Source organism: Hyalella azteca, unplaced genomic scaffold (assembly GCF_000764305.2).
Source record: "Hyalella azteca isolate HAZT.00-mixed unplaced genomic scaffold, Hazt_2.0.2 contig2887, whole genome shotgun sequence".
Classification (NCBI taxonomy): domain Eukaryota; kingdom Metazoa; phylum Arthropoda; class Malacostraca; order Amphipoda; family Hyalellidae; genus Hyalella; species Hyalella azteca.
Window position 1 is genome coordinate 1 of NW_025933145.1, and position 21,193 is coordinate 21,193.

The window sequence follows — 21,193 nt, forward strand, 5'->3', positions numbered from 1 at the left end:
GAAGTCACCCAGGGACGCCAGCCACCCCCGCCCTCCTGGAGGGAGCGAATTATGTTAATAATTGTCATTATGTTGGAACTATGTTAATAATTGGAAAATAATGTTGGAATTGGAATAATATATTGATTAAATAAATTATATTAAAATTAATTACAAGATTACTTTAACGACAAAATACCAAGGACACGTTAAAAATTCAGCCCCCAATCACTCAGCAGCCCCCCAGCCATACGTTCAGACCCCCAACAAGTCCCCTAGACCCCCCCAGCCCCCCAGNCATGCAACACAGCTGCCGTCACTACCATGCAACACAGCTGCCGTCACTACCATGCAACACAGCTGCCGTCACTACCATGCAACACAGCTGCCGTCACTACCATGCAACACAGCTGCCGTCACTACCATGCAACACAGCTGCCGTCACTACCATGCAACACAGCTGCCGTCACTACCATGCAACACAGCTGCCGTCACTACCATGCAACACAGCTGCCGTCACTACCATGCAACACAGCTGCCGTCACTACCATGCAACACAGCTGCCGTCACTACCATGCAACACAGCTGCCGTCACTACCATGCAACACAGCTGCCGTCACTACCATGCTACACAGCTGCCGTCACTACCATGCAACACAGCTGCCGTCACTACCATGCAACATAGCTGCCGTCACCATACCGTAAAAATATAACTCAGTACTCACTGCAGTCGTCGACAAAAACGTGAAGTCACGGACGGACAGACAGACAGACGGACGGGCGGACGGACGGACATGACGAGCACAATAGTACATTTTTTCCATAAATGAGACAATTTGCTAAAAAGAGGTACCGTAAGTTCCGTTCTAGATTCCTAGTCATAACCAACCTAACAAAAATGGGGTTTCTCCCAGGAATCTTTCCAAGAGTCGCTACACTCGGCTTGGACTTATTCTACATCTGCTTGACAACCCTACCGAAATTAGCTTCTAATCAGAATCTTCTTTTAATCTTCAGAAAAAAGTCTAGCCGGGCAAAGTCACGCCGAGCTTGCCAGCTGCCCAGAGGCTGCACTTCAAGCTCGGCCGAGGCGGACATTAGCGGCTGATTTACGCGCTCCCCGAGTCCTGGGCGGCACTCTTTGCAGTCAGGGCCTATACTTTCAAAAAAAGTTAAGAGATCGTAAGTTCATGAGCCAATCATTGACGGCCTTTCAAGCAAAATCCACCAATCATAGGCAAGAAAATAGAGCTTAAGTACTTACGTTCACTTAGCGAGTTTTGAAAGTATGGCACCATGTCAGCATCCTAATTTTTTGCGTTTTTGCGGCGAGCTTGATACCAACGCACAGGGATACAACACAACTGATATCGGTCTGCACGAAGAGGCAATTTATTTCCTCAAGGCAAAGACCTGAACCATTTACGTAACTGGTGGGGAAATTTTTTTGCTAACATTACTAACAAACAGCTGGCAGAAAATAATATAAATAAGAACATAATTGGCAATAAATTAGTAAAATTAGGATGGATCTTATCCAGGAAGCATTATTTACTGGTCACCAGGCACTAGTCACTAGTCTACTCACTTGTCTATGCGCGTGTCTGCCCCCGACTTGAGTTCTGCCAGCTGCTGTCTGCTGTGCTGCAGCTGCTCCAGCTGCCGTCCAGCTGTGGGTTACAGTTACTATTACGTTACAAAAAAAATTTTTTACTATCCTGTTATCAGGAACAAATTTCGTGTCATATTCACGTAAATATACCATAATGCATCAGTGATACTTGTCACTGTTGGTCGCAGCAACACACGATACATGGTGCATCGGATAAATGGTGTAAGAGCAGGATCCCTAACAAAATTTGGGTACCGCCCAGGCTTCTGCCCAAGAGTCGCTACACTCGCTTGAAGTTATTCTGGGTCTGCGGGCCACCCGACCGAAATCAGCTTCTGGTCAGACCCTCCTTCTTGACTTCATAGTGTATTGATAGTGTGACAAGTGTGTCCTGAGAGTATGACAAGTGTGTCCTGAGAGTATGACAAGTGTGTCCTGAGAGTATGACAAGTGTGTCCTGAGAGTGTGACAAGTGTGTCCTTAGAGTATGACAAGTGTGTCCTGAGAGTATGACAAGGGTCGGTAAGCTGCCCAGAGGCTGCACCTCAGGCTCGGCCGAGGCGGACATTAGCGGCTGATTTACGCACTCCCCGAGTCTTGGGCAGCACCTGGTGCAGAGTCGCCGTAGACACCAACGACCGAGCGCGTTACGCCTATATGGATGTTCTGGAAACACGTCCTTTGTTGCCCTGCAGGATGACGTGTAGGATGGCAGGCAGGATGGCAGGCAGGCTGGCAGGCAGGCTGGCAGGCAGGCTGGCAGGCAGGCTGGCAGGCAGGCTGGCAGGCAGGATGGCAGGCAGGATGGTAGGCAGGGCGGCAGGCAGGATGGTATCCAGGTCGACGTGCAGGATGGCAGGCAGGAAGACGTGCAGGATGTATGCAGGACGCATGCAAAAAGACATGCAGGCTATGCAGGACCAGCATTACACAGGCACTGGTCACTAGAACTACCAGTACCTGATGTAATACTCAGCCCGCACACCCCTCACTAGCACACTAGTGCTTCACTAGTAGGATACTGATGCATACTAATAGGCTACTCACAACTATTATTGGTACTACTAGTTGATCCAATGGCAAATAGTTACTCTAGATCCACTAACTACCATCCATGCAAGAGACATTCACTAGCACACTGCTACACTAGTATGATACTCACGATCACTCACGAATCATTATTGGTACTACTAATTGATCCAGCGCTTACAATGGCAAATAATCACTCTAGTTCCGCTTGTCCGATGTCAATCTGGCGTCTCATTATAAGCATTATATTGTATGTGATTGAGACGCAATATTCACTTGACCTGATAGAGATTGATGACGAGTCAACATCTGGAAGACACGTGATAGATCACGCGATCAAGACCTGAGTTGTGGGCGGAAGCCAGAAGCCTATATAAGGTCTAGCAACTTTAAGTAAAGCCTCCGCAGCAGTCGATAGGCTACGGCGTCGACCGTAAGGTCGGAGAACTATACCGACACGCTAGATCGCGGAACGCTTATCGACTACTGCGAGGGGTTTACTAATGTTGCTAGCCCTTATATAGCCTTTGCTTCCGCCCACTACTAAGGTCTTGGACCTTTCTTAAGGTTGCTAGCCCTTATATAGCCTTCGCTTCCGCCCACTACTGCGGTCTTGATCGCGTGATCTATCACGTGTCTACCAGATGTTGACTCGTCTACAATATCTATCAGGTCAAGTAAATGTTGCGTCTCAATTTCATACAATAATAATGATTATAATGAAACGCCAGATTGACATCGGACACACTAGCTAATATCCATGCACTAGATAGGTACGTATGTAAACTAAACTTATTTATAGAAAGAACAGGATTAGGTTAACATTTAGGGATACACTAGTTAAACTAGTGACATCGTAGTCAAGCAGCATTATAGGTACAAAATATTTAGAAAACTACGTATGTAAAATATTTATAATAATGGCAAGATCAGAGATTAGTGACACTAACACTTAGATTAGAACCTGGTAGAAAGAATTAGTAGAATTAGTAACCTGGAACTAGCACTAGCATTGCAGGTAGTAGAAAAGTCTAGTTCACTCTACTAGTGAATGCATGCTGGAGGCAACATTAGCACCTATAGTAACTACTCACAAGATGGAAAATATACAGTATACACATTTAGTAATTACGAATTAAAATAAATTCAACTGTGCATGTTCAACACTATACAAGATATTATTTTTATAATTATCGCACATACTTATATGTGTAATATAAGTATGTATATAAGTATATATTACACATATATTCGTTCACCACACAAGCGACACAGGCAGCAGTGCTCATCTGACGAGCAATTTGTATTTGTACTTTGGTTGTACTTGTTTTGTTGTTGGCATCCGTCCATCTCGAGAGATGATGGTGTGTACCCCGTCCGTCATCGCACAACACGCTGTCGGCAGCGCCTCGAGTGGCTCGCCAGGCCGATTCGGGCATGGCAGTCACGACCGCAGTTGGCGCAAATAAAGTCCGATGGTGCGACCATGTTATTCCTTGTTTGCTGTCTGGCTTTCCGGAGACGGTGCTTGTCTTCAAGCTCACGGCTGCGCAGCTCCTCACCCCTCCGGACTCCCTCCCGAACGGCCCGCCGCCAACTGCAGCGGTCGACCGCAAGCCGCTCCCAGGTTTGGGGGTCGATAAATGCTGTTTTGAGGCTGCGCTTGCAGACGTCTTTGAAGCGCAAAGCCGGACGGCCGGTCGGGCGCGCACCCGCAGCTAGTTCCCCGTAGAGCAAGTCCTTGGGAATGCGACCATCCTGCATGCGATGCACGTGTCCGAGCCACAGGAGACGGCGCCGGCACAGGAGGAGATGCATGCTCATTGTGCCGGCTTGCTCCAAAACAGCTGTGTTTGTGACCCTGTCCTCCCATGTGATGTTAAGGATGCGGTGGAGGCAGCGAAGGTGGAAGCAATCTAGACGGTTTTCCTGTTTAGCGTATGTGGTCCAGGTTTCGCTACCGTACAGAAGGGTACTAGTGACGCACGCATGATACACTTTCAGCTTAGTGTGAAGCGACAGCTGCCTGTTGGACCACACCCTTTCGTTCAGTTTGGCCATCACACTTGACGCTTTTGCAATCCTCTTGTCGATCTCGCTATCGAGGGACAGGTTGTTGCTGATAGTGGAGCCCAGGTAGGTGAAACGCTCGGCGACTTCGAGCTGATTACCGTCAATGGTGATAGACGGGGGCACTACAACATCCTGACCCATAACATTTGTTATCCTGATGTTGATTGTCAGGCCAAACTCCCTGCAGGCGTGAGCGAAGCAGCCCAACAGCCTTTGTAGATCCTCCTCGGTCTGGGAAGACAGCGCCGCGTCATCAGCAAAGAGCAACTCTCTGATGAGGACAGCGCGGACCTTTGTTCTTGCTCTCAAACGAGCCAAGTTGAAAAGTTTGCCATCGCTTCTGGTGTGTAGAAGGATGCCTTCAGTTGAGTCTCTGAACGCGAACTTGAGCAGCAGTGAGAAGAAGATGCCGAAGAGAGTAGGGGCCAGGACACAGCCCTGCTTTACCCCGCTTTTGATACTAAAAGGCTCTGAGGTATTGCCATCATGGCTGACTATTACGCAATGTACAAAGGCCTCCGCTGCTCACGACACTTCTCCTGCAGCTGGCGTAATGAGAAAATCATGTCTGATGTGCCCCTCTGGGCCCTGAAACCGCACTGGGATTCCGGGTAAACGCGATCAGCGAGGGCTTGTAGGCGACCGAGCACCACACGGGCGAAGACCTTGCCCACAATGCTGAGTAGCGATATCCCTCTGTAGTTGTTGCAGTCGCTACGATCGCCTATGTTTTTGTACAAAGTGATAATCTTTGCGTCGCGCATGTCTTGCGGTACCTGGCCCTCCCTCCAGCAAAGACATAAGAGCTCGTGTAGGGGGCCAAGTAAGGCCGGCTTGCCACTTTTGATGACCTCTGGGGGAATTCCAACTTCTCCAGCTGCCTTCCCACATGGGAGGATGTCGATGGCTTTGTTTAGCTCTTCGACAGATGGTTCAGCATCCAGAGCATCGAGGAAAGGCAAGTTCTCAATAGCGTCCAGCGCTTCCTGCGAGACGTTGTTAACGTTGGAGTAAAGGTCGAGATAGTGTTCAACCCATCTATTCAACTGTTCGGTCCTGTTGGAGATAAGCTCTCCCGACCTGGACCTCAACAGAGCCGTCCTCGCTACCGGTCTCCCAGTTGCTCGCTTGATCTCCTCGTACATGCCTCTAACATTGCCCGAGTCTGAGGCCCGCTGAATGCTGTCCGACAGCTGCAGCCAGTAGTTGTTTGCGCAGCGGCGAGCCATTTGTTGGGCCCGCTTCCGAGCCGCTCTCAATGCCTGTGGTTCCGCTGGCTTGGATCACTTTTGTATTTAAGCATTGCTCTTCTTTTGCTGCTGATGGCAGGTTCCAGCACGCAGATGTTGGCCCCAAACCAGTCCGCACTATTTCGCTCCTTTATACCATAGGCCAAGACAGCAGCATTATAGATGGCGCTGCGGAGAGAGCACCACCCACCGATTGCGCGCTCTGCTCGTTCGGCAGGGAGCAGCTCCGCAAGATGCTCGACTAGAATTTGATTTCCAGCGGGACAGGAGGCCTTGCTGGCATCAATTCTTGGCTGGCATTTCCTCTTGAGAGTGTGTAATTTCTTTGGTTTAATTTTGATGTTGGATATGACCAATGAGTGGTCAGTATCGCAGTCGGCGCTGTGGTATACTCTTGTGTTTCGCACGCTGTTCAAAGAGCCGCGGCGTGTGATAATTAAGTCCAGCTGGTGCCAGTGCTTCGATCTGGGATGTCTCCACGATGCCCTGTGGCATAGTTTGTTCTGGAAGAACGTATTTGTCACGCACAAGTTGTGGTGGCAGCAGAATTCTAGCAATCTTTGGCCGTTTTCATTCATTTTCCCGATGCCGTGATGACCCAGCACTTCAGGCCAGGACTCGTGGTCTGTCCCAACTCTGGCGTTGAAGTCGCCCACGAGGTAAATATGCTCGTGCATTGGGATCCTGTCAATGGTATTCGCCATGAGTTCGTAGAACCTATCCTTGGTCTCAGGCGGTGCTTGGAGCGTTGGTGCGTAGACACAAATTATGTTTGCAAAACCAGCCGACGTTGAAAGACGTAGGGTGAGGATTCTCTCCGTGCCGCCATGCGGGGGCTCAATCGTGCGAAGCAGGGTGTTCCTGACAGCAAAGCCAACTCCATGCTCCCTCACATTTCCGATTCCTCTCCCCTGCCAGAAGAAGGTGTAGTGTTCCTCTCTTAGGGAGCCATCTTCTGGGAGTCGAGTTTCCTGCAGCGTTGCTATATCCACGTTTAGTCTATGTAGCTCCCTGTCAATCACTGTGGTCTTTCGAAAGTCTGAAATGACACGGAGGTCATCGGACAGGCCGGTGCGCATCGTACGCACGTTCCAGCTTGAGATTCTAAGAGATGGAGACTCCATCTGCTGCTGCGGTACAATGACTCCCAACCGTCGAAGTCAGACCCCGGAGTCCAACTCTACGCTAGTTGAGCGAGGAATTAATGCCCGTTAGTTATCGTAGTTAACGTCTCCCGTTTGTGCTCACACACTGGACAAACGTGACAAGCGTGACCTCTCAGGGGCACAAGCCTGGGCGGAAGTATGGAGATCTTGCGCTGCCCAAACAACAGGATCTCCCCCTCGGTCGTGCCGACTGGGTCCAAGGGAATGCCAGCATTACGTTTGGAGCCGACTTGACTGCAGGAGTTGCCGGGAGGACGTCCAAGTTGACATCCAGCCGCCTTAGGGACTCCAACTCCAGATTTTTCCTCGAGGTTTACTCCTGAAGCCTTTCCCGCGTGTAGGTGTAGCCGCAAGGCAGCGGAGGTTTTTTTAAAAAATCAGGGTTTTCCGTCCCCTAGACGGGCAGTCATTCTTGACTAACGAGCCCCATCTACCCGGAAACAATCACTGCGTGTAAAGTTAAATAGATTGGAACTGTACATATGCGTCTTTTGATAATAGTAGTAAATTACTTGGGCGATTTCGTGACCTTGGTTCCGGACATTTGTGTAGGGCCTTCGAATGTGAGCCACAGATAGAAGCGAGCTTTGGCTAGCAAAGTCCCGCTGTGGCCACTCCGTAAGACTGGCTCAATAAAACGTGGTAAAGGGAACAGTGAATGTATGGTAAAGATGTATGATGTACAATGTATGGTAAAGATGTATACTGTACAATATACATAATTTGAATACCGTACTCTTTATGTGTATATACAAATTCAAATTTTACATACAACATAATGAACAGAATATGACATGAATAATGTTATTCATATCATATTCTAAAATAATATTCATATAAGATTATTTCATTATTATATTAAATATTATTTCATTCAAAAATATTATTTACTTTTTATTAAATATATATATTTATTCATATTTATTATTACATACTATTTTCAAAGGAAATACAGTGAATTTCACGTAAATAAAAGAGGGAACAACAGCATGGACACAATATTTAACATGAACTAATTTACAGCATGAAATTGATTCGCAGCTTCAGCATGACGACGATTTTTGCAGGAAATTCAGCATGCAGATGAATTCTCAGTGTGAAGTTGCCAGCATGAAGTCAGTTATCGACACGCTGAATAATGTTGTTCATGCAGATGAATTGTCAGCATGCAGATGAGTATACAGCATGCAGGTGAGTGATCAGTATGATGGGAAGGCAGGGCACAGCAGCAGGGGATCTCCCTCAGCATGCTGAGCAGCATGCAACGCTCAGCATTACGGAGTGAGATTTGCTCCTGCTGCGCAAACTCATGCTAGCTCGTGCATCACTCTAACTGGGGCATCACACCCTCACACTAACTGGTGTGAGTAAACGTGTAATTATATTAAAAAAATTGTAACAGTGTTTGTATAAAAACATATTTTTTTAGTATAAGAGTGTAATAAGGGATAATACGCCAAATAAGAGTCAGGAAATACGCCAAATAAGAACCAAGTAATACACCAAATTAGAGCCAGGTAATACACCAAATAAGAGCCTCGTAATACACCAAATTAGAGCCAGGTAATACACCAAATAAGAGCCAGGTAATACACCAAATAACAGCCAAGTAATACACCAAATTAGAGCCAGGTAATACACCAAATAAGAGCCAAGTAATACATCAAATTGAGCCAGGTAATACACCAAATAAGAGCCAGGTAATACACCAAATAACAGCCAAGTAATACACCAAATTAGAGCCAGGTAATACACCAAATAAGAGCCAAGTAATACATCAAATTGAGCCAGGTAATACACTAAATAAAAGCCAGGTAATACACCAAATAAGAGCCAGGTAATACACCAAATAAGAGCCAGGTAATACACCAAATAAGAGCCAGGTAAAACGCCAAATAAGAGCCAGGTAATACACCAAATATGAGCCAGGTAATACGTCAAATAAGAGCCAGGTATTACACCAAATAAGAGCCAGGTAATAAACCAAATAAGAGCCAGGTAATACACCAAATAAGAGCCAGGCAAAACGCCAAATAAGAGCCAGGTAATACACCAAATAAGAGCCAGGTAATACGTCAAATAAGAGCCAGGTAATACAGCAAACAAGAGCCAGGTAATACACCAAATCAGAGCCAGGTAAAACGCCAAATAAGAGCCAGGTAGTACACCAAATAAGAGCCAGGTAATACACCGAATAGGAGCCAGGTAATACACCAAATAAGGGCCAGCTAATACACCAAATAAGAACCAGGTAAAACACCAAATAGGAGCCAGGTAATTTAATACACCAAATAAGAGCCAGGTAATACACCAAATAAGAGCCAGGTAATACACCATGGTGCTAATAAAAGCAGGTGCAGGGGCAGAGCAGCAGGCCAATAACAGCAAGCACGTTGATGCTCTTAACACATCAACCTTACCTGCTGATATTAGCCCGCCACCCGCAACAACAGTCATTGATATAAATAACAGCATTCAAATACAAGTACAAGATAATAGCAGCACTCAAAAGTAAATCTAGAATCAATACAAATTAAAATAACATGGGTGCAAAACCTGGTATAAGTGCATGTATTAGCAGCAGTGTCATAAATAACAGTTATGAAAAAAACTTCAAAAAATAACAAAATCTTCAAAAACAACAGTAGGCAAAAAAAATTGTATAAATAACTGTAATATCAAACCCTGTTAATAAGAGTTCAACAGAACAACAGCAGCCACCCACCTTGTGCTTGCAGTTGCTGCATCTGCTGCTGCTGTTGTTGTACCTGAGCACCTGCAGCCCGCAGCTGCGCCTGCAGCTGTTGCACCTGCTCCACCTGCACCTGTAACCGTTACAGCTGCTAGAGACCATGTACACACGGAAAAATGAGGGGGACTGTCCTAAAAATCGATGCATTTCTGGCCATACGTGGGTCGTCCTTACCAGGTTTGGAACTGCAGAATGCCGTATCAGAGCTAAAATGTGACATTATTTGGACAAATTAACCTATTAATTTTTCCTGCTGTAGCGGGATAACTACGCTCCATACATCGAAGTTACTGGGTCTCTGAAAGCAGGCCTAACGTACGAGAAATAATTAAAACTGGTTCAGCAAATTTTAAAGGGCCATAAGGTTTACTTAAATTTCATTGAACACCGGCATCCACGACACAAGACTATCACTAAATACATATAGGTTTACGAATACAGACATTATATGGACATTAATTACAGATATTAACAGCCATTACAAAGTGGGGTAGGTCAGGCATAGGTAGGCTGCCTACTGGCAATGAGCTGCTTCCCGAGTAAACTACCTACGCATACTTCTTCTCTTCAGTCTCTGTTAGAGAGGTGCAGCGGCTGAAGAAAACTACAGCGCGACCAAGGCTGGCCCGCTACACTGCTGCTATGGCACAGCTACTAACCAGTTACAACTGCACATTCAATAATATGAAAATGTTGTTAAGGTGATCATAAATGAGCATCATGCGTTAAGATGATTACGAAGAGTTAATCGAAATAATGGTTTAAAATATGAAGAGAACGAATGCATAAACAGCACAATTTAATATAAAATTTCCCATTTGCTACCGCACGAACGATTATTTTAATGCAAATTATTGAATTAAATGAGCTAGAAATTAGCATATTGAATTCTAAACCTATATGGTACTATGCAATCATGGGAGCATTCGTGTCGATCTTGAAATTTTAAATGTCAGAAATTCATTACAAACAGTTAAGAAATGTATTTAAATTCATATCATTCTACTTCTGCAAAAAAATTTCATGTTAAAAGGAGCCCTCAACAATACTTTGCACATCGCTTAATAATTTTTTAATATTAATGTCAGACTCGGCCCACTGAATTACTGTCATACTGAATTACTGATTTAAATAATTATTACTGTGATTGTAAATAGGATTATTCATATGATAATGAGAGAGGAAAATCTAGATATATAATTTTTAAAGCTATGATGCGTGTTCCCACGAACAGAGTTCCGAATTAATAAAGGCTTTCTTCAGAGCAGTTTCCTTTCCACTTCGATTTTTGTTGTAATGGATTCTTCCTTCTAAATAAATGGGAGGTCGCGCTGAAATTTTTGTACAGATTACGAAGAGATAATCGTAATTATGTTTTAAAATCTGAAGAGAATGAATGCATAAACAGCACAATTTAATATTTAATTGTCATTTACTACAACTTGAAGTCGTACAGGAAGTCGTGAACAATATTCAGCCTTGCATAAATCATTCATAACAAACTTTGCATAAATCAACTTTATAAATAAATCATCAACTTTGCATAAATCATTCATAACAAAGAATGAATGGTTGTAAAATATATGGAGCGATCTAAATGGAGATGTTGTTTATGAATTCATTGGAACATATTCAAATAAAGTTGAAAATTCCATTATAAATTAGTTAGTACTGCTATGTTACATTCTCCACTAATGAATAGAGAACGAAAACTACCACGAAAACATGAATGAAAACATATCACGAAGAAATGAATGTTAAACAATTTTGCACAGTTAGTTAAAGAATTTTTTTGCCTTCCCAGCGAGGGCATGCGTGAGTACGTGTGTACATTTAAATGCGTTAGAGGGGGTTTCTATTTATATTATTATAATAAATTACATTTCTATTATTATAATAAAAAAATTAGGCTTATTTTCTCGGCGTGTTACCGAGGCTTAATTTGAAACTTACTTGTGCCCAGAATCCTTGTATTAAAATAAGCTGCACCAGACCTTTCACTGCCCTTCCAGTATTTACATTTCGATTACGACCAGTACTTGAGCGTAGCATGAGGTAAACTAGGCAGAATAAAAATCCATCTTAGTTATGACTACGAAAGCAATGCCTTTGCATTTGTCACGGAAGAAGCAAAATTAAGCTTTTTGAAGACGTTGTCCTTGGATGATGATCAAATTAAAAACCTCGAATCCTCAAACGTTGAACAAAGTAATTCCCTGTTGTGGCACGAAGAGAGAAGAAAGAGGCTGACTGCATAAAATTTCGGTCTTGTATGTAAACTGAGAAAAAGTACGAATAAGGATGCTGTAGCCTACAGGCTGGTTAATAATACAACTAGTTCGCTCCCTGCTGTGGTATGGGACAGAGAGAAGGAAAAAATAGCAGTGAAGATATTGCAAGAAGAAATGTCAATTACAATTAGAGGCTGTGATCTTTTTCAAGTTTTTGTGGATAAAGTCTATCCATTCTTGGGCGCTTCGCCCGATGGTCTCGTAGACAATGAGTACATTGTTGAAATTAAGTGCCCGAGCTCTGCGCGTCATTTCAGAACAAAGATGCTATCCGTGAAAAAAAATGCGACCATTTGAAACTAGTTGATGACCAAATTACTGTGATCAGACGACATTCATACTTCTATCAAGTTCAAGGACAACTGAGGGATACAGGGAGAAGCAAGTGCATCTTCGTATATACATACATACGTATACATATACATACATATATAGTATAACTATACATACTATACAGTTATGTATAGTTATAGAAGGTAGGTGAGGGGACGAGGGGACACACAGCACTCTGACACGACCATCGGCTAAAAGCAATAAATAACTTCCAACCCTCCCTTTCCTCCTCTCAACCCTTAGGAAGGAACCGTTCCTCTCTTCCTCCCTCGTCGCCTTGTCGTCGAAATTATAATTATATTATAATTATAATAATTATTATTATAATAATATAAACAATTATTAATGGGAAATAATTGCACCCAATGAGCTTCTATAATAGTAATACACTAAGTACTATTCGTACGATTATGGTCCTTTAAATAATAGCTGTTGTCAATTCCTGTGAAAAGTTACATAAGAATCAAGTAAATTGTAACAGTACAGGGAGAGGGGGAAGGAGGGAAGGCCTCCACCGTCATCTATGGAGGGAATATGAGAAGCGGAGTGTGGGGGGAGGGGTGTGGAAACAAACTGCCATTCACGGCCTTCACAGCCTTTCACCAACCTGTGCCAATTCATTCAGGAACCCGAAAATTATCTACGCAACTTTGAGGCTATGAAAGTAAAAACACATGCCAATGAAAGACGACCTGCATGCCGTAAATATTATGTTACATATAGGTATAATATCCAGCACAATTACTTTAACAATTAAGTCGTTCACCAATAAATCGCTTTCCCCGCCCCCGTGCTTTTATGAAACAGCCTAAATTAACTTGGTTGTTTTATCACAACACAGCATTGCCGTAAATTATGAACACTTATTGTCAATAAAGGTTATTAGTAAGAAAACAACCAATTTGATAATAGAGTACAATTTCGTAGAAAAATTAGTAGAATGTCGCTCGCTGATAATAAATGTGGAGGAGGGGAGTGGAGGAGGGGGAGTGGAGGAAGGGAATGTGCAGCCAGACGTAGGATGTGCCCGACGCTAGAAGGCAGAGCCTGGCCGAGAAATTTTAACCGCGTGAGGCCGTGTGGGCTCGATGCGGCGTTCAGCGACCGCTCCACCTGACTCTTTAAAGGTTGGGCCATGCCGGACGATGTGCGCCCGCAAGGCGCTGGTCGCGCAGCTCATTGACCAACAAATTCGTGTTGCTGCAGATTGACTGCATTGAGCGGATAGTGGCAAGAATTTCCGGAATGTGCGTTTCACAGCTAGTGCACAAGCTGGAGATATATACGTTTAATTAACAATATAAACCATTCAAAACCCTGATTCAGTCTTTCAATCAACAATTTCCTATGGAATGCTCTTTGAGTTATTCTTAGAAAATACTGCATTTATATCTACGTCATTGATCCTATAGCTAAACTTACATTACAAATGAACATACTTTTGAGAAGGGAGTTTTGTGTTGTTTGCTGTCAGCCCAGTCCGGCTGGTATTGGGTTTAACTGCTGCAGGATGTCGCTTTGCTGTAACGGGACCAAGTCATAAGTAAAAAAAGGCTCAACATTTGTTTAAATCCAAAACGAATGCATACGAGATTTGACATAACGCTCAAGCGATATCATCGGCTCAAGTTCACCTTCAATATATCCTCAACTTCCGCAGAGCACCGCCCCCTTCTCACCAAACATCCTTCAGTGACATCATGACAGTGTCCATCCAGCTAAAATCTTTCCAGCAGCAATCGGGGATTTTAAATTTTTTTGTTAAAGATAAACTAAAAGCTGTTCAATCAACAAACGGTTTAAGAAATTGACAGCAACTTCAATAAAGGTATTACTTTACATTGTATCACTTAACCTGACATTCCATAAAATCCGCAGTGCTAATAAAAATTATCATATTCATTTATAACTCACTGATGATTTTATATCACGGAAAAGAAAGAGGTTTAAATCAATCAAATGAATAACTTACCTTCCATTACCCCTGACTCCGACGACGAAGAGTCTGATGTGCCAGCACCCAGAAATTGAGCAGACCGCCTATAACGGGAAAAGCGTGCGGTGAAGCGGCCAAAAGATCTTCTTCAATTCCTGAAGAAAAATTAGGCACATGGTCGGAAGAATATGTGGTTAATCAAACCCTAATCACTCCATTCAGCCGACGCATACAGTCGCTTAAACGGACTCATAAGACACACTCTGTGCAACCACTAGAGCCAGTCATGTATCAAGAAACCCATCGTGCAAGTCACAGCCGAGAACAATTATTCCCAAACTCCATCTCCAAATCCATTATTGAAACCAACACTTATTTCTGCACAGGTCTATTACATGCTATCTACAAGGAATCCACCTATAACTTCCGCTTATTACACCCATCAATCAACTATTGTCTTCACTTTCGAATAATAACTGCATTGGGCAGCATATTAGACTGAGCTGATTCATAACATAACTTTCCAATTCTCAATTAAATAAAAATGATCGGTTTGACTAGATTTCCACACATACCCGATGTAAGGGTTGGTCTTCCGGATCTCTTTTTTTCCGTCTCCGACGCACTGATATCAGTGTTTGAGACGTCACCGATCTTCAATTTTCTTTCACATCGTGAGAAGTCATCTACAAATAAACACCAATCAATGCACAATTACACATTTAAAAGAAAGTGCTGCAAAAAATACACATTATCTTTATCGCAATTACACTTCAACAGAGCTCAAAATGAAAACATCAGGCAAATATGATCTAACAAAGCAATTGACAACCACAATCTCAAGGAAAAGTTTAGCAGACACAAAATTTATACATCATGGAAAAGGTTGATATTGTTAGGGGCACTACTAACATTCGAGCTCTAAAGGTCCGGTAAGACCAATATAGTATTGGCTTTTATCTCGTGAAAACTTGATGAAACAACCTAACAGCAGGACAAATGAAACACAATACCAATCCAGCTAAATGAACTCAAAACCAAGGAGACAGACAAGATATACATTGAGATGATATGCACATATGATGGTGAGGGGTTAGTGGAGTTAAGGGATGGTACATACACAGGATGAGAATGGATGAATAATAAGTAAGAAACTGTAAGAACCCTAACCAACTCTAAACTATCGTGGTGATCAGTAAAACGTGGTAAAATGAACAGTGACAATAAAACTTAATACTAACAGCTCACACACATAGAACTCTTCAGGGCAGGCTATCTTCCGAGTTAGGTGATTCCAAGTTTCCATCTTGAATCTCTAGCGTCCGGGTTAAGCTTCAGGTTATGCGCACTCTTGAGACTGGGTCAACCAGCTCCTAGTCCTACCCAGACTGGGCAACAGATCAATGGTTGCCTGTGACTCCCGAGTAACACTGGAGTACACCTTATAAGCAATGAGCACTGAGGCACTGAAAATATCACTGGATAGCACTGAATTACACTGGTCAGCATTGGCTGGCACTGAGTTGCACTGGATCACTGAATAATACAGATTGTACTGTGTAGTCCTGAGTATCACTGACTAGCACTGGGCGGCTGAATAGCATTGGGTAATACAAGGTGGCACCGGGTAATACTAGGTATCACTGGGCGGTACTGAAACAGTGGATAGCACGGAGTAGCACTGGAGTAACACTGGCACTAGGGTCACAGCCCTCCAATCAGTAACCTCGGAGCACTTGTCACACATCAATCCAGTAACCAGTAAAACAAATGTTGGACCAAGAGGACTACCCATTGCTACACCGTTAATTTGCTGGTACATTTTGTTGTCTGGGGTCCGAAAATGCGATTCTGAAGTACAGAGGCGGAGGAGATCAAGTAGAATATTTTTAGGGATTGATGGGGCCGGCAAAATTTCATTAGAGTAGACATGTATGACTATTATTTCTAGTGACTATATAAATAATATTATTCTATTATTTATATATTCTATTCTTCTCAAATCAATTTAATTGATTGAACTAGATGTAGTGTACCAATTTTTATAGCTTATGTGAATGTTAATGATGTGAAGTTTAGTTTTAGAGACGAGCTATGATGTTTAAGTTTTGAAGTTAGCATGGCTTAAAAGCGTTTGTTATGATTAACGAAGGTGCTGATTTTGAATGAATTAACGTCTAGGCAAGTTTCTGAATTGGGCGACGAGACCGCATAACATAGAAGTAACTTACAATAACGTTAGTGACGTTAGCTTCTGAACTAAAAATTCATTTAATTGTGCTTGTTATTGCTCATCGCTAAAGCTTTTAATGAAAATTGCAAATGTTCATTTTATTGGTATGTCACAAGTGATTTGTTGCTTTTCGTAAATGCGATATCATCTTTACGCTGTTTTTATATAACTTCATCTCATTCAGTATATACGAGTACATCAGCGGAAGTCGAATACAGCGACTGAAAAATCCTCGAGCCTCAGAAAAGGCATCTTGAGTTGATGTACGCAGTAGGGATGGGTTGCAAATTCGAAGCAAAGCCATGGATTCGTATTTAGAGTATAATTCTACAATTTTGTCAGTTGACCGTAATTGCATTTTATCGAATTGATTATGGTGGATGCAGCATAGTATTCACGGCATTCTTCAATACTTTTACCATGTCATGCAATGATATAATTCTTTTATGATATAACATAAACGAATCTCAAAGTTTTAAAATGTGATGTGAACTTGAACGAGTTTCAAGACTCTGATAAAATCCGAACCCGTAGCATAAATGAATAATGCTGATTAAAAGAATGTTCCATTGTACTCGTAGCATAACGATTAGCGAATTTTAATAACACTTCTAACCAATATATACCCGTATTATTTAAATTGAATTACGCTTTGAGTATTAAAGATGCCGTAGACAGACATCTAATTATATAACGCATGTACGACTATATATAAAAATAGTGTTTTAAAAGTCCATCGCGCAGTAGGACTCGTAAAAGGATGGAAGTTACGCGTATCGACGGGTATCTGCATTAACTGAAAAATACGAGCATTGAAGAATGTATCTATTGGCACCTGCGTGCGTATACGAAAAAGTGCATTAATTGACAAATATATGCATTGACAGAGCTTACATTGATGAAAGCCGGAGCTATAATGATGACCTAGACGTATAATTGATCTGTACTGTAGTAACGTCTTGTAAAGGTTTAAACAGGGTAATTATTAATGATTATGTGAACCCGTTTTATATTCAGTCATTGTAGCTAGATAATATACTCATCGACGCTACAATGTGTAATAAAATGCGTAACCTATGTTTTACGTACAATCGAGTAAAATCTATTTTACACCTGACGTTTAATGAGCTATTCATATTATATAATGATTTCTTGTTATAATATTCGTTTGAGATTTGAGTAATCTGTCATTTCGTCACAATTATGAATAATTGCTGCCCTTCAACCATTAAACCTTTAATATTCAATACGAGATAAAATGGGCCAAATATTGTTGAATTTCAAGAATTAAGAGATCGAGTATCTAAGATTCATCTAAATGCCTATATATAAAAGTATATATACTCATGAATGTCTAATAAATATGAAGTAAAACTTCATTAAAAATAAAATTGCAAAATCTTACTCAATTTTACAGAATTGAAGCAAAATCGGAAGCTACAATAGTCCCAAGAATATAAATGATTAGAATAACTACATTAATGTCAATAACGTACCAAGCATTGAGAATGCACGGAGCAGCAAATAATTGTGAGCAGTCTTGTCGGGTATACTTACCGAAATAAATGATTCCGCATTAATGAGTGAAAACGTAACCAACATTGATATAGGCAGTGAAATAATTCTGTATTACCGTATGTGTTATTCTAATATCTAGGACACACTAACTAATTAATTTTCGCCAATGTTTTTGCAAAAATCATGTTCAACTGTGCAATGCCGACTTACAAACTGTCTTTTGAGATTTTGAATGCAATATTTCATGTTTCTACTTTATATTTTTCTACCACTTTATCAATAAAGATAATGTGTAATATCTACTCAATTGCATTAAGTGCGAAAGAATATTAATTGATAAATTGAGCTATCCAAACGATTTCAAACGGCAGATTCAATCTTTAAGAGTAGATTAAACTGTAACAATTGCATTGCTTATTGTAACAGTCATGACCCTATCGAAATTCGAAGACCTGTCAGCCGCTGGCACACGGACGCCCCAGGTTCTTATGGCCGGGTAAATTAGAAGCTCTATGTCCGCATTAGGTTCCGGTTGCCGTAGCGAAATAAGCGCCGAAATGGAATCTTGTGAAATTACTCGTCGAGCTTGGGGCTGTCTCTTATACACATCTAGATGTGTATAAGAGACAGATCTTCACTACATACTGATCGATTGAAGGTTCGATTCAAACTGGCGAGTGGCGCCTTCCTATTCAATTACTGCAACGGTATGCTCTGTCCGGATGGGGGTGCGGGAGGTAGACCCCCACATACCCCCGTATGGCGGGAACTTAGATTGTTCGTGCGGTTTACCTTGTTCAGCAACTGATCAGCCCGATCGTGCGATAGCGTCATCAGCGTTTGACCAGGGGCATCATGACGAAGCTTGACCAGCTGCTCTTTTTAAGCATATTACGCAGATTTGGCCTACCGGGCAATTGACTTCCAAAAGAGGCTGGTAAATAGAAGCAAAACACCCTACGTGGCCGACTTGCTCATGATTCACCCCTAAGCCGAATATAGTTCCTCTAAAACGACCTTAATCGGCACGAAAATTTTGACAGGGGAGTAGATACAGCCGTCAAAGACTGGTAGATCACGTGCTTTTCGATGAGTTCAACATCCGAAAAATGCTGACAATCGAGTCATCGAAGCCAGTAAGATTATTTTTTCTTTCTCTCTGAGCGGACGAGAAAATTTTTAGCAATCTTCATTCTATGCAAAAATACCAATAACTTGTATAAAAGCCATAACTTGCTATGAGAATGTAATGTATTTACAGTTGCTTTACTTTTGTTCTGTTGCAATAATTGCACTATTATTGTGTGTGTTTTCTTGAGAAATAAAATTATGTGCATTTTAATATGGAAAAAATTAATATTTTGAGTTGAATATAAATGTATCTGATTTCGATAAATGTGTTAAGTTATAAATTAACTTTTCTAAAGCTCGATCATGTCGTGCGGAATTTTCTTAAGATAATTTTATATTGCTTAAAATTAATGCCGACAAATGATTTCATAATTCACTTGAAGAATTCGACAGCAATTCACCGAAAATCTTTTCGCTTTAAGCTCATAGAATTCAATGACGATGCAAGCATTGTTTGCTGAGCATGCGCAGCATCCGTTCGAAAATTTAGTCGTAAGCAAAATGACTTCACGTTCATCGATGGCATTTAAAGACAATGAGACAAGTGACCTAATTGAAATGCATAACAAGAATGCGGATCATGCAGTTCATTCATGATGAAACTTGCCAATGCAAGAAATATTGTGACATTATCAGTCAGAAGTGTTTATTTGTCACTGGGATCATTCAAGTGTAATGAACCAAAGTTAAATTTTGACAGATTTGCTGCTAAAGTAACTAATTCATGTATGTATCAACATTTTGTCACTTATCCGACGGATGTTTAAATATTTATGAGATGTTGTTTGTTCAAATATAACATTGATTGTATTTGAATCAAGCTCCGCTAATGACAAATAGTTTGATACAATTGTTGTGTTTACCACTCAAATGTAATATTTCACACGTTTGAAATTAACCTGTTGACGTGATTTGTAAACTGAATGCCTTTTTTGACGGTTTTATTCTTACTGCATTAAACCGTAAATGATTTTATAGCGAATTGTGTAACGATTACACGATAAACGATGATTTGTGCTTTGCACTTTTAAATTTGAATTGCATTTCAATATAAGAGTGATAGTAGTTACATGACCGAGCGCATGGTGCCATTTTCCATAAACAGCTTAAATTATAGTTTACCAACCATTTACCCCAAATCTTACCCAACAAAATTACCAATTACCCCTGATCCTTCAATATTATTACGAACAATTACCCCCGAATCTGCATAAACAGCTTAACAGGGTACTGATCATGAATATTGCCCAACACAATTAACCAATTACTCCCGAATCATGAGTTAACGATCATTTACCCCGATTGAGTCATTCGAGTCATTTACCAGGCTGGAATCATTTGAGTCAAACCAGCTTGAAACCTTGAGTCAGTTTTTTTTTCATGGTGCGCCCCCAGCTGCTAGCTGAATGAGCTATCAAAATTAGCTTCCACAAAAAACTCGCTCCAGATCCAGGACCGGTCTGGCAGAGGTAAGATCATCGCGCTAATATCGAGAATGTTCTAAAAAAATACTGTATTTACCCTAACTGATCTGTTATACATTAAGCACTGAACTCCCGTCGAGTGAGGATATTTCAGAAGGCAATCCCTACTTATTGATCTCGTACGGAAGAATCTACAGAGCAAATACGAACCTCAGTTTAACATAGTTACTCTACTTAAGGTGAAAAAGGTAAATGACTAATTTGTCGCATATATTGGGAATTGCGGTCTGTTTGATATACAAATGAAAGTATTTTAGTAGTCACGCGAAAAACAGGGACCGGTGGGGGTGATTGGATTTTCTATTCAAGTACCAAGAAAGAAATATTTAATCCGGAAAAAATAAGCTAATTCACCGTAATTATTCTGCAATACAATGCAGTATTTTTTCTGTATAATACCTCAATT

The 21,193-nt window shown here is 41.7% G+C and overlaps 2 protein-coding genes and 1 long non-coding RNA gene across 3 annotated transcripts; all 3 read right to left on the minus strand.

Moving 5' to 3' along the window:
* Positions 1–4,000: 4,000 nt before the first annotated feature.
* Positions 4,001–5,922, minus strand: LOC108676996. The gene is made up of 2 exons (XM_018165143.1): positions 5,223–5,922; positions 4,001–5,163 (listed from the first exon to the last, which is right to left on the minus strand). Exons 1-2 carry the CDS (start codon positions 5,920–5,922, stop codon positions 4,001–4,003), a joined length of 1,863 nt encoding a protein of 620 aa, XP_018020632.1.
* Positions 5,923–5,948: 26 nt separating this feature from the next.
* Positions 5,949–7,022, minus strand: LOC125179590 (craniofacial development protein 2-like). Its single transcript, XM_047885720.1, has one exon. The coding sequence runs from the start codon at positions 7,020–7,022 to the stop codon at positions 5,949–5,951; it is 1,074 nt and encodes a 357-aa protein (XP_047741676.1).
* A 2,814-nt stretch (positions 7,023–9,836) lies between these two features.
* On the minus strand, positions 9,837–16,183 carry LOC125179592. Its single transcript, XR_007157320.1, has 5 exons — positions 15,663–16,183; positions 14,997–15,107; positions 14,458–14,576; positions 13,908–14,006; positions 9,837–9,934 (listed from the first exon to the last, which is right to left on the minus strand). It is a non-coding gene; the product is annotated as an uncharacterized LOC125179592 (long non-coding RNA).
* Positions 16,184–21,193: the final 5,010 nt, after the last annotated feature.

Bases quoted from the DNA above. Each gene is read 5' to 3' on its own strand.
- LOC125179590 (XM_047885720.1), bottom strand. From the start codon at position 7,022: ATGCGCACCGGCCTGTCCGATGACCTCCGTGTCATTTCAGACTTTCGA.
- LOC108676996 (XM_018165143.1), bottom strand. From the start codon at position 5,922: ATGGCTCGCCGCTGCGCAAACAACTACTGGCTGCAGCTGTCGGACAGC. The intron at 5,164-5,222 runs GTGAGCAGCGGA...GCAATACCTCAG, and splicing joins CCAGCTGCAGGAGAAGTGTC to AGCCTTTTAGTATCAAAAGC.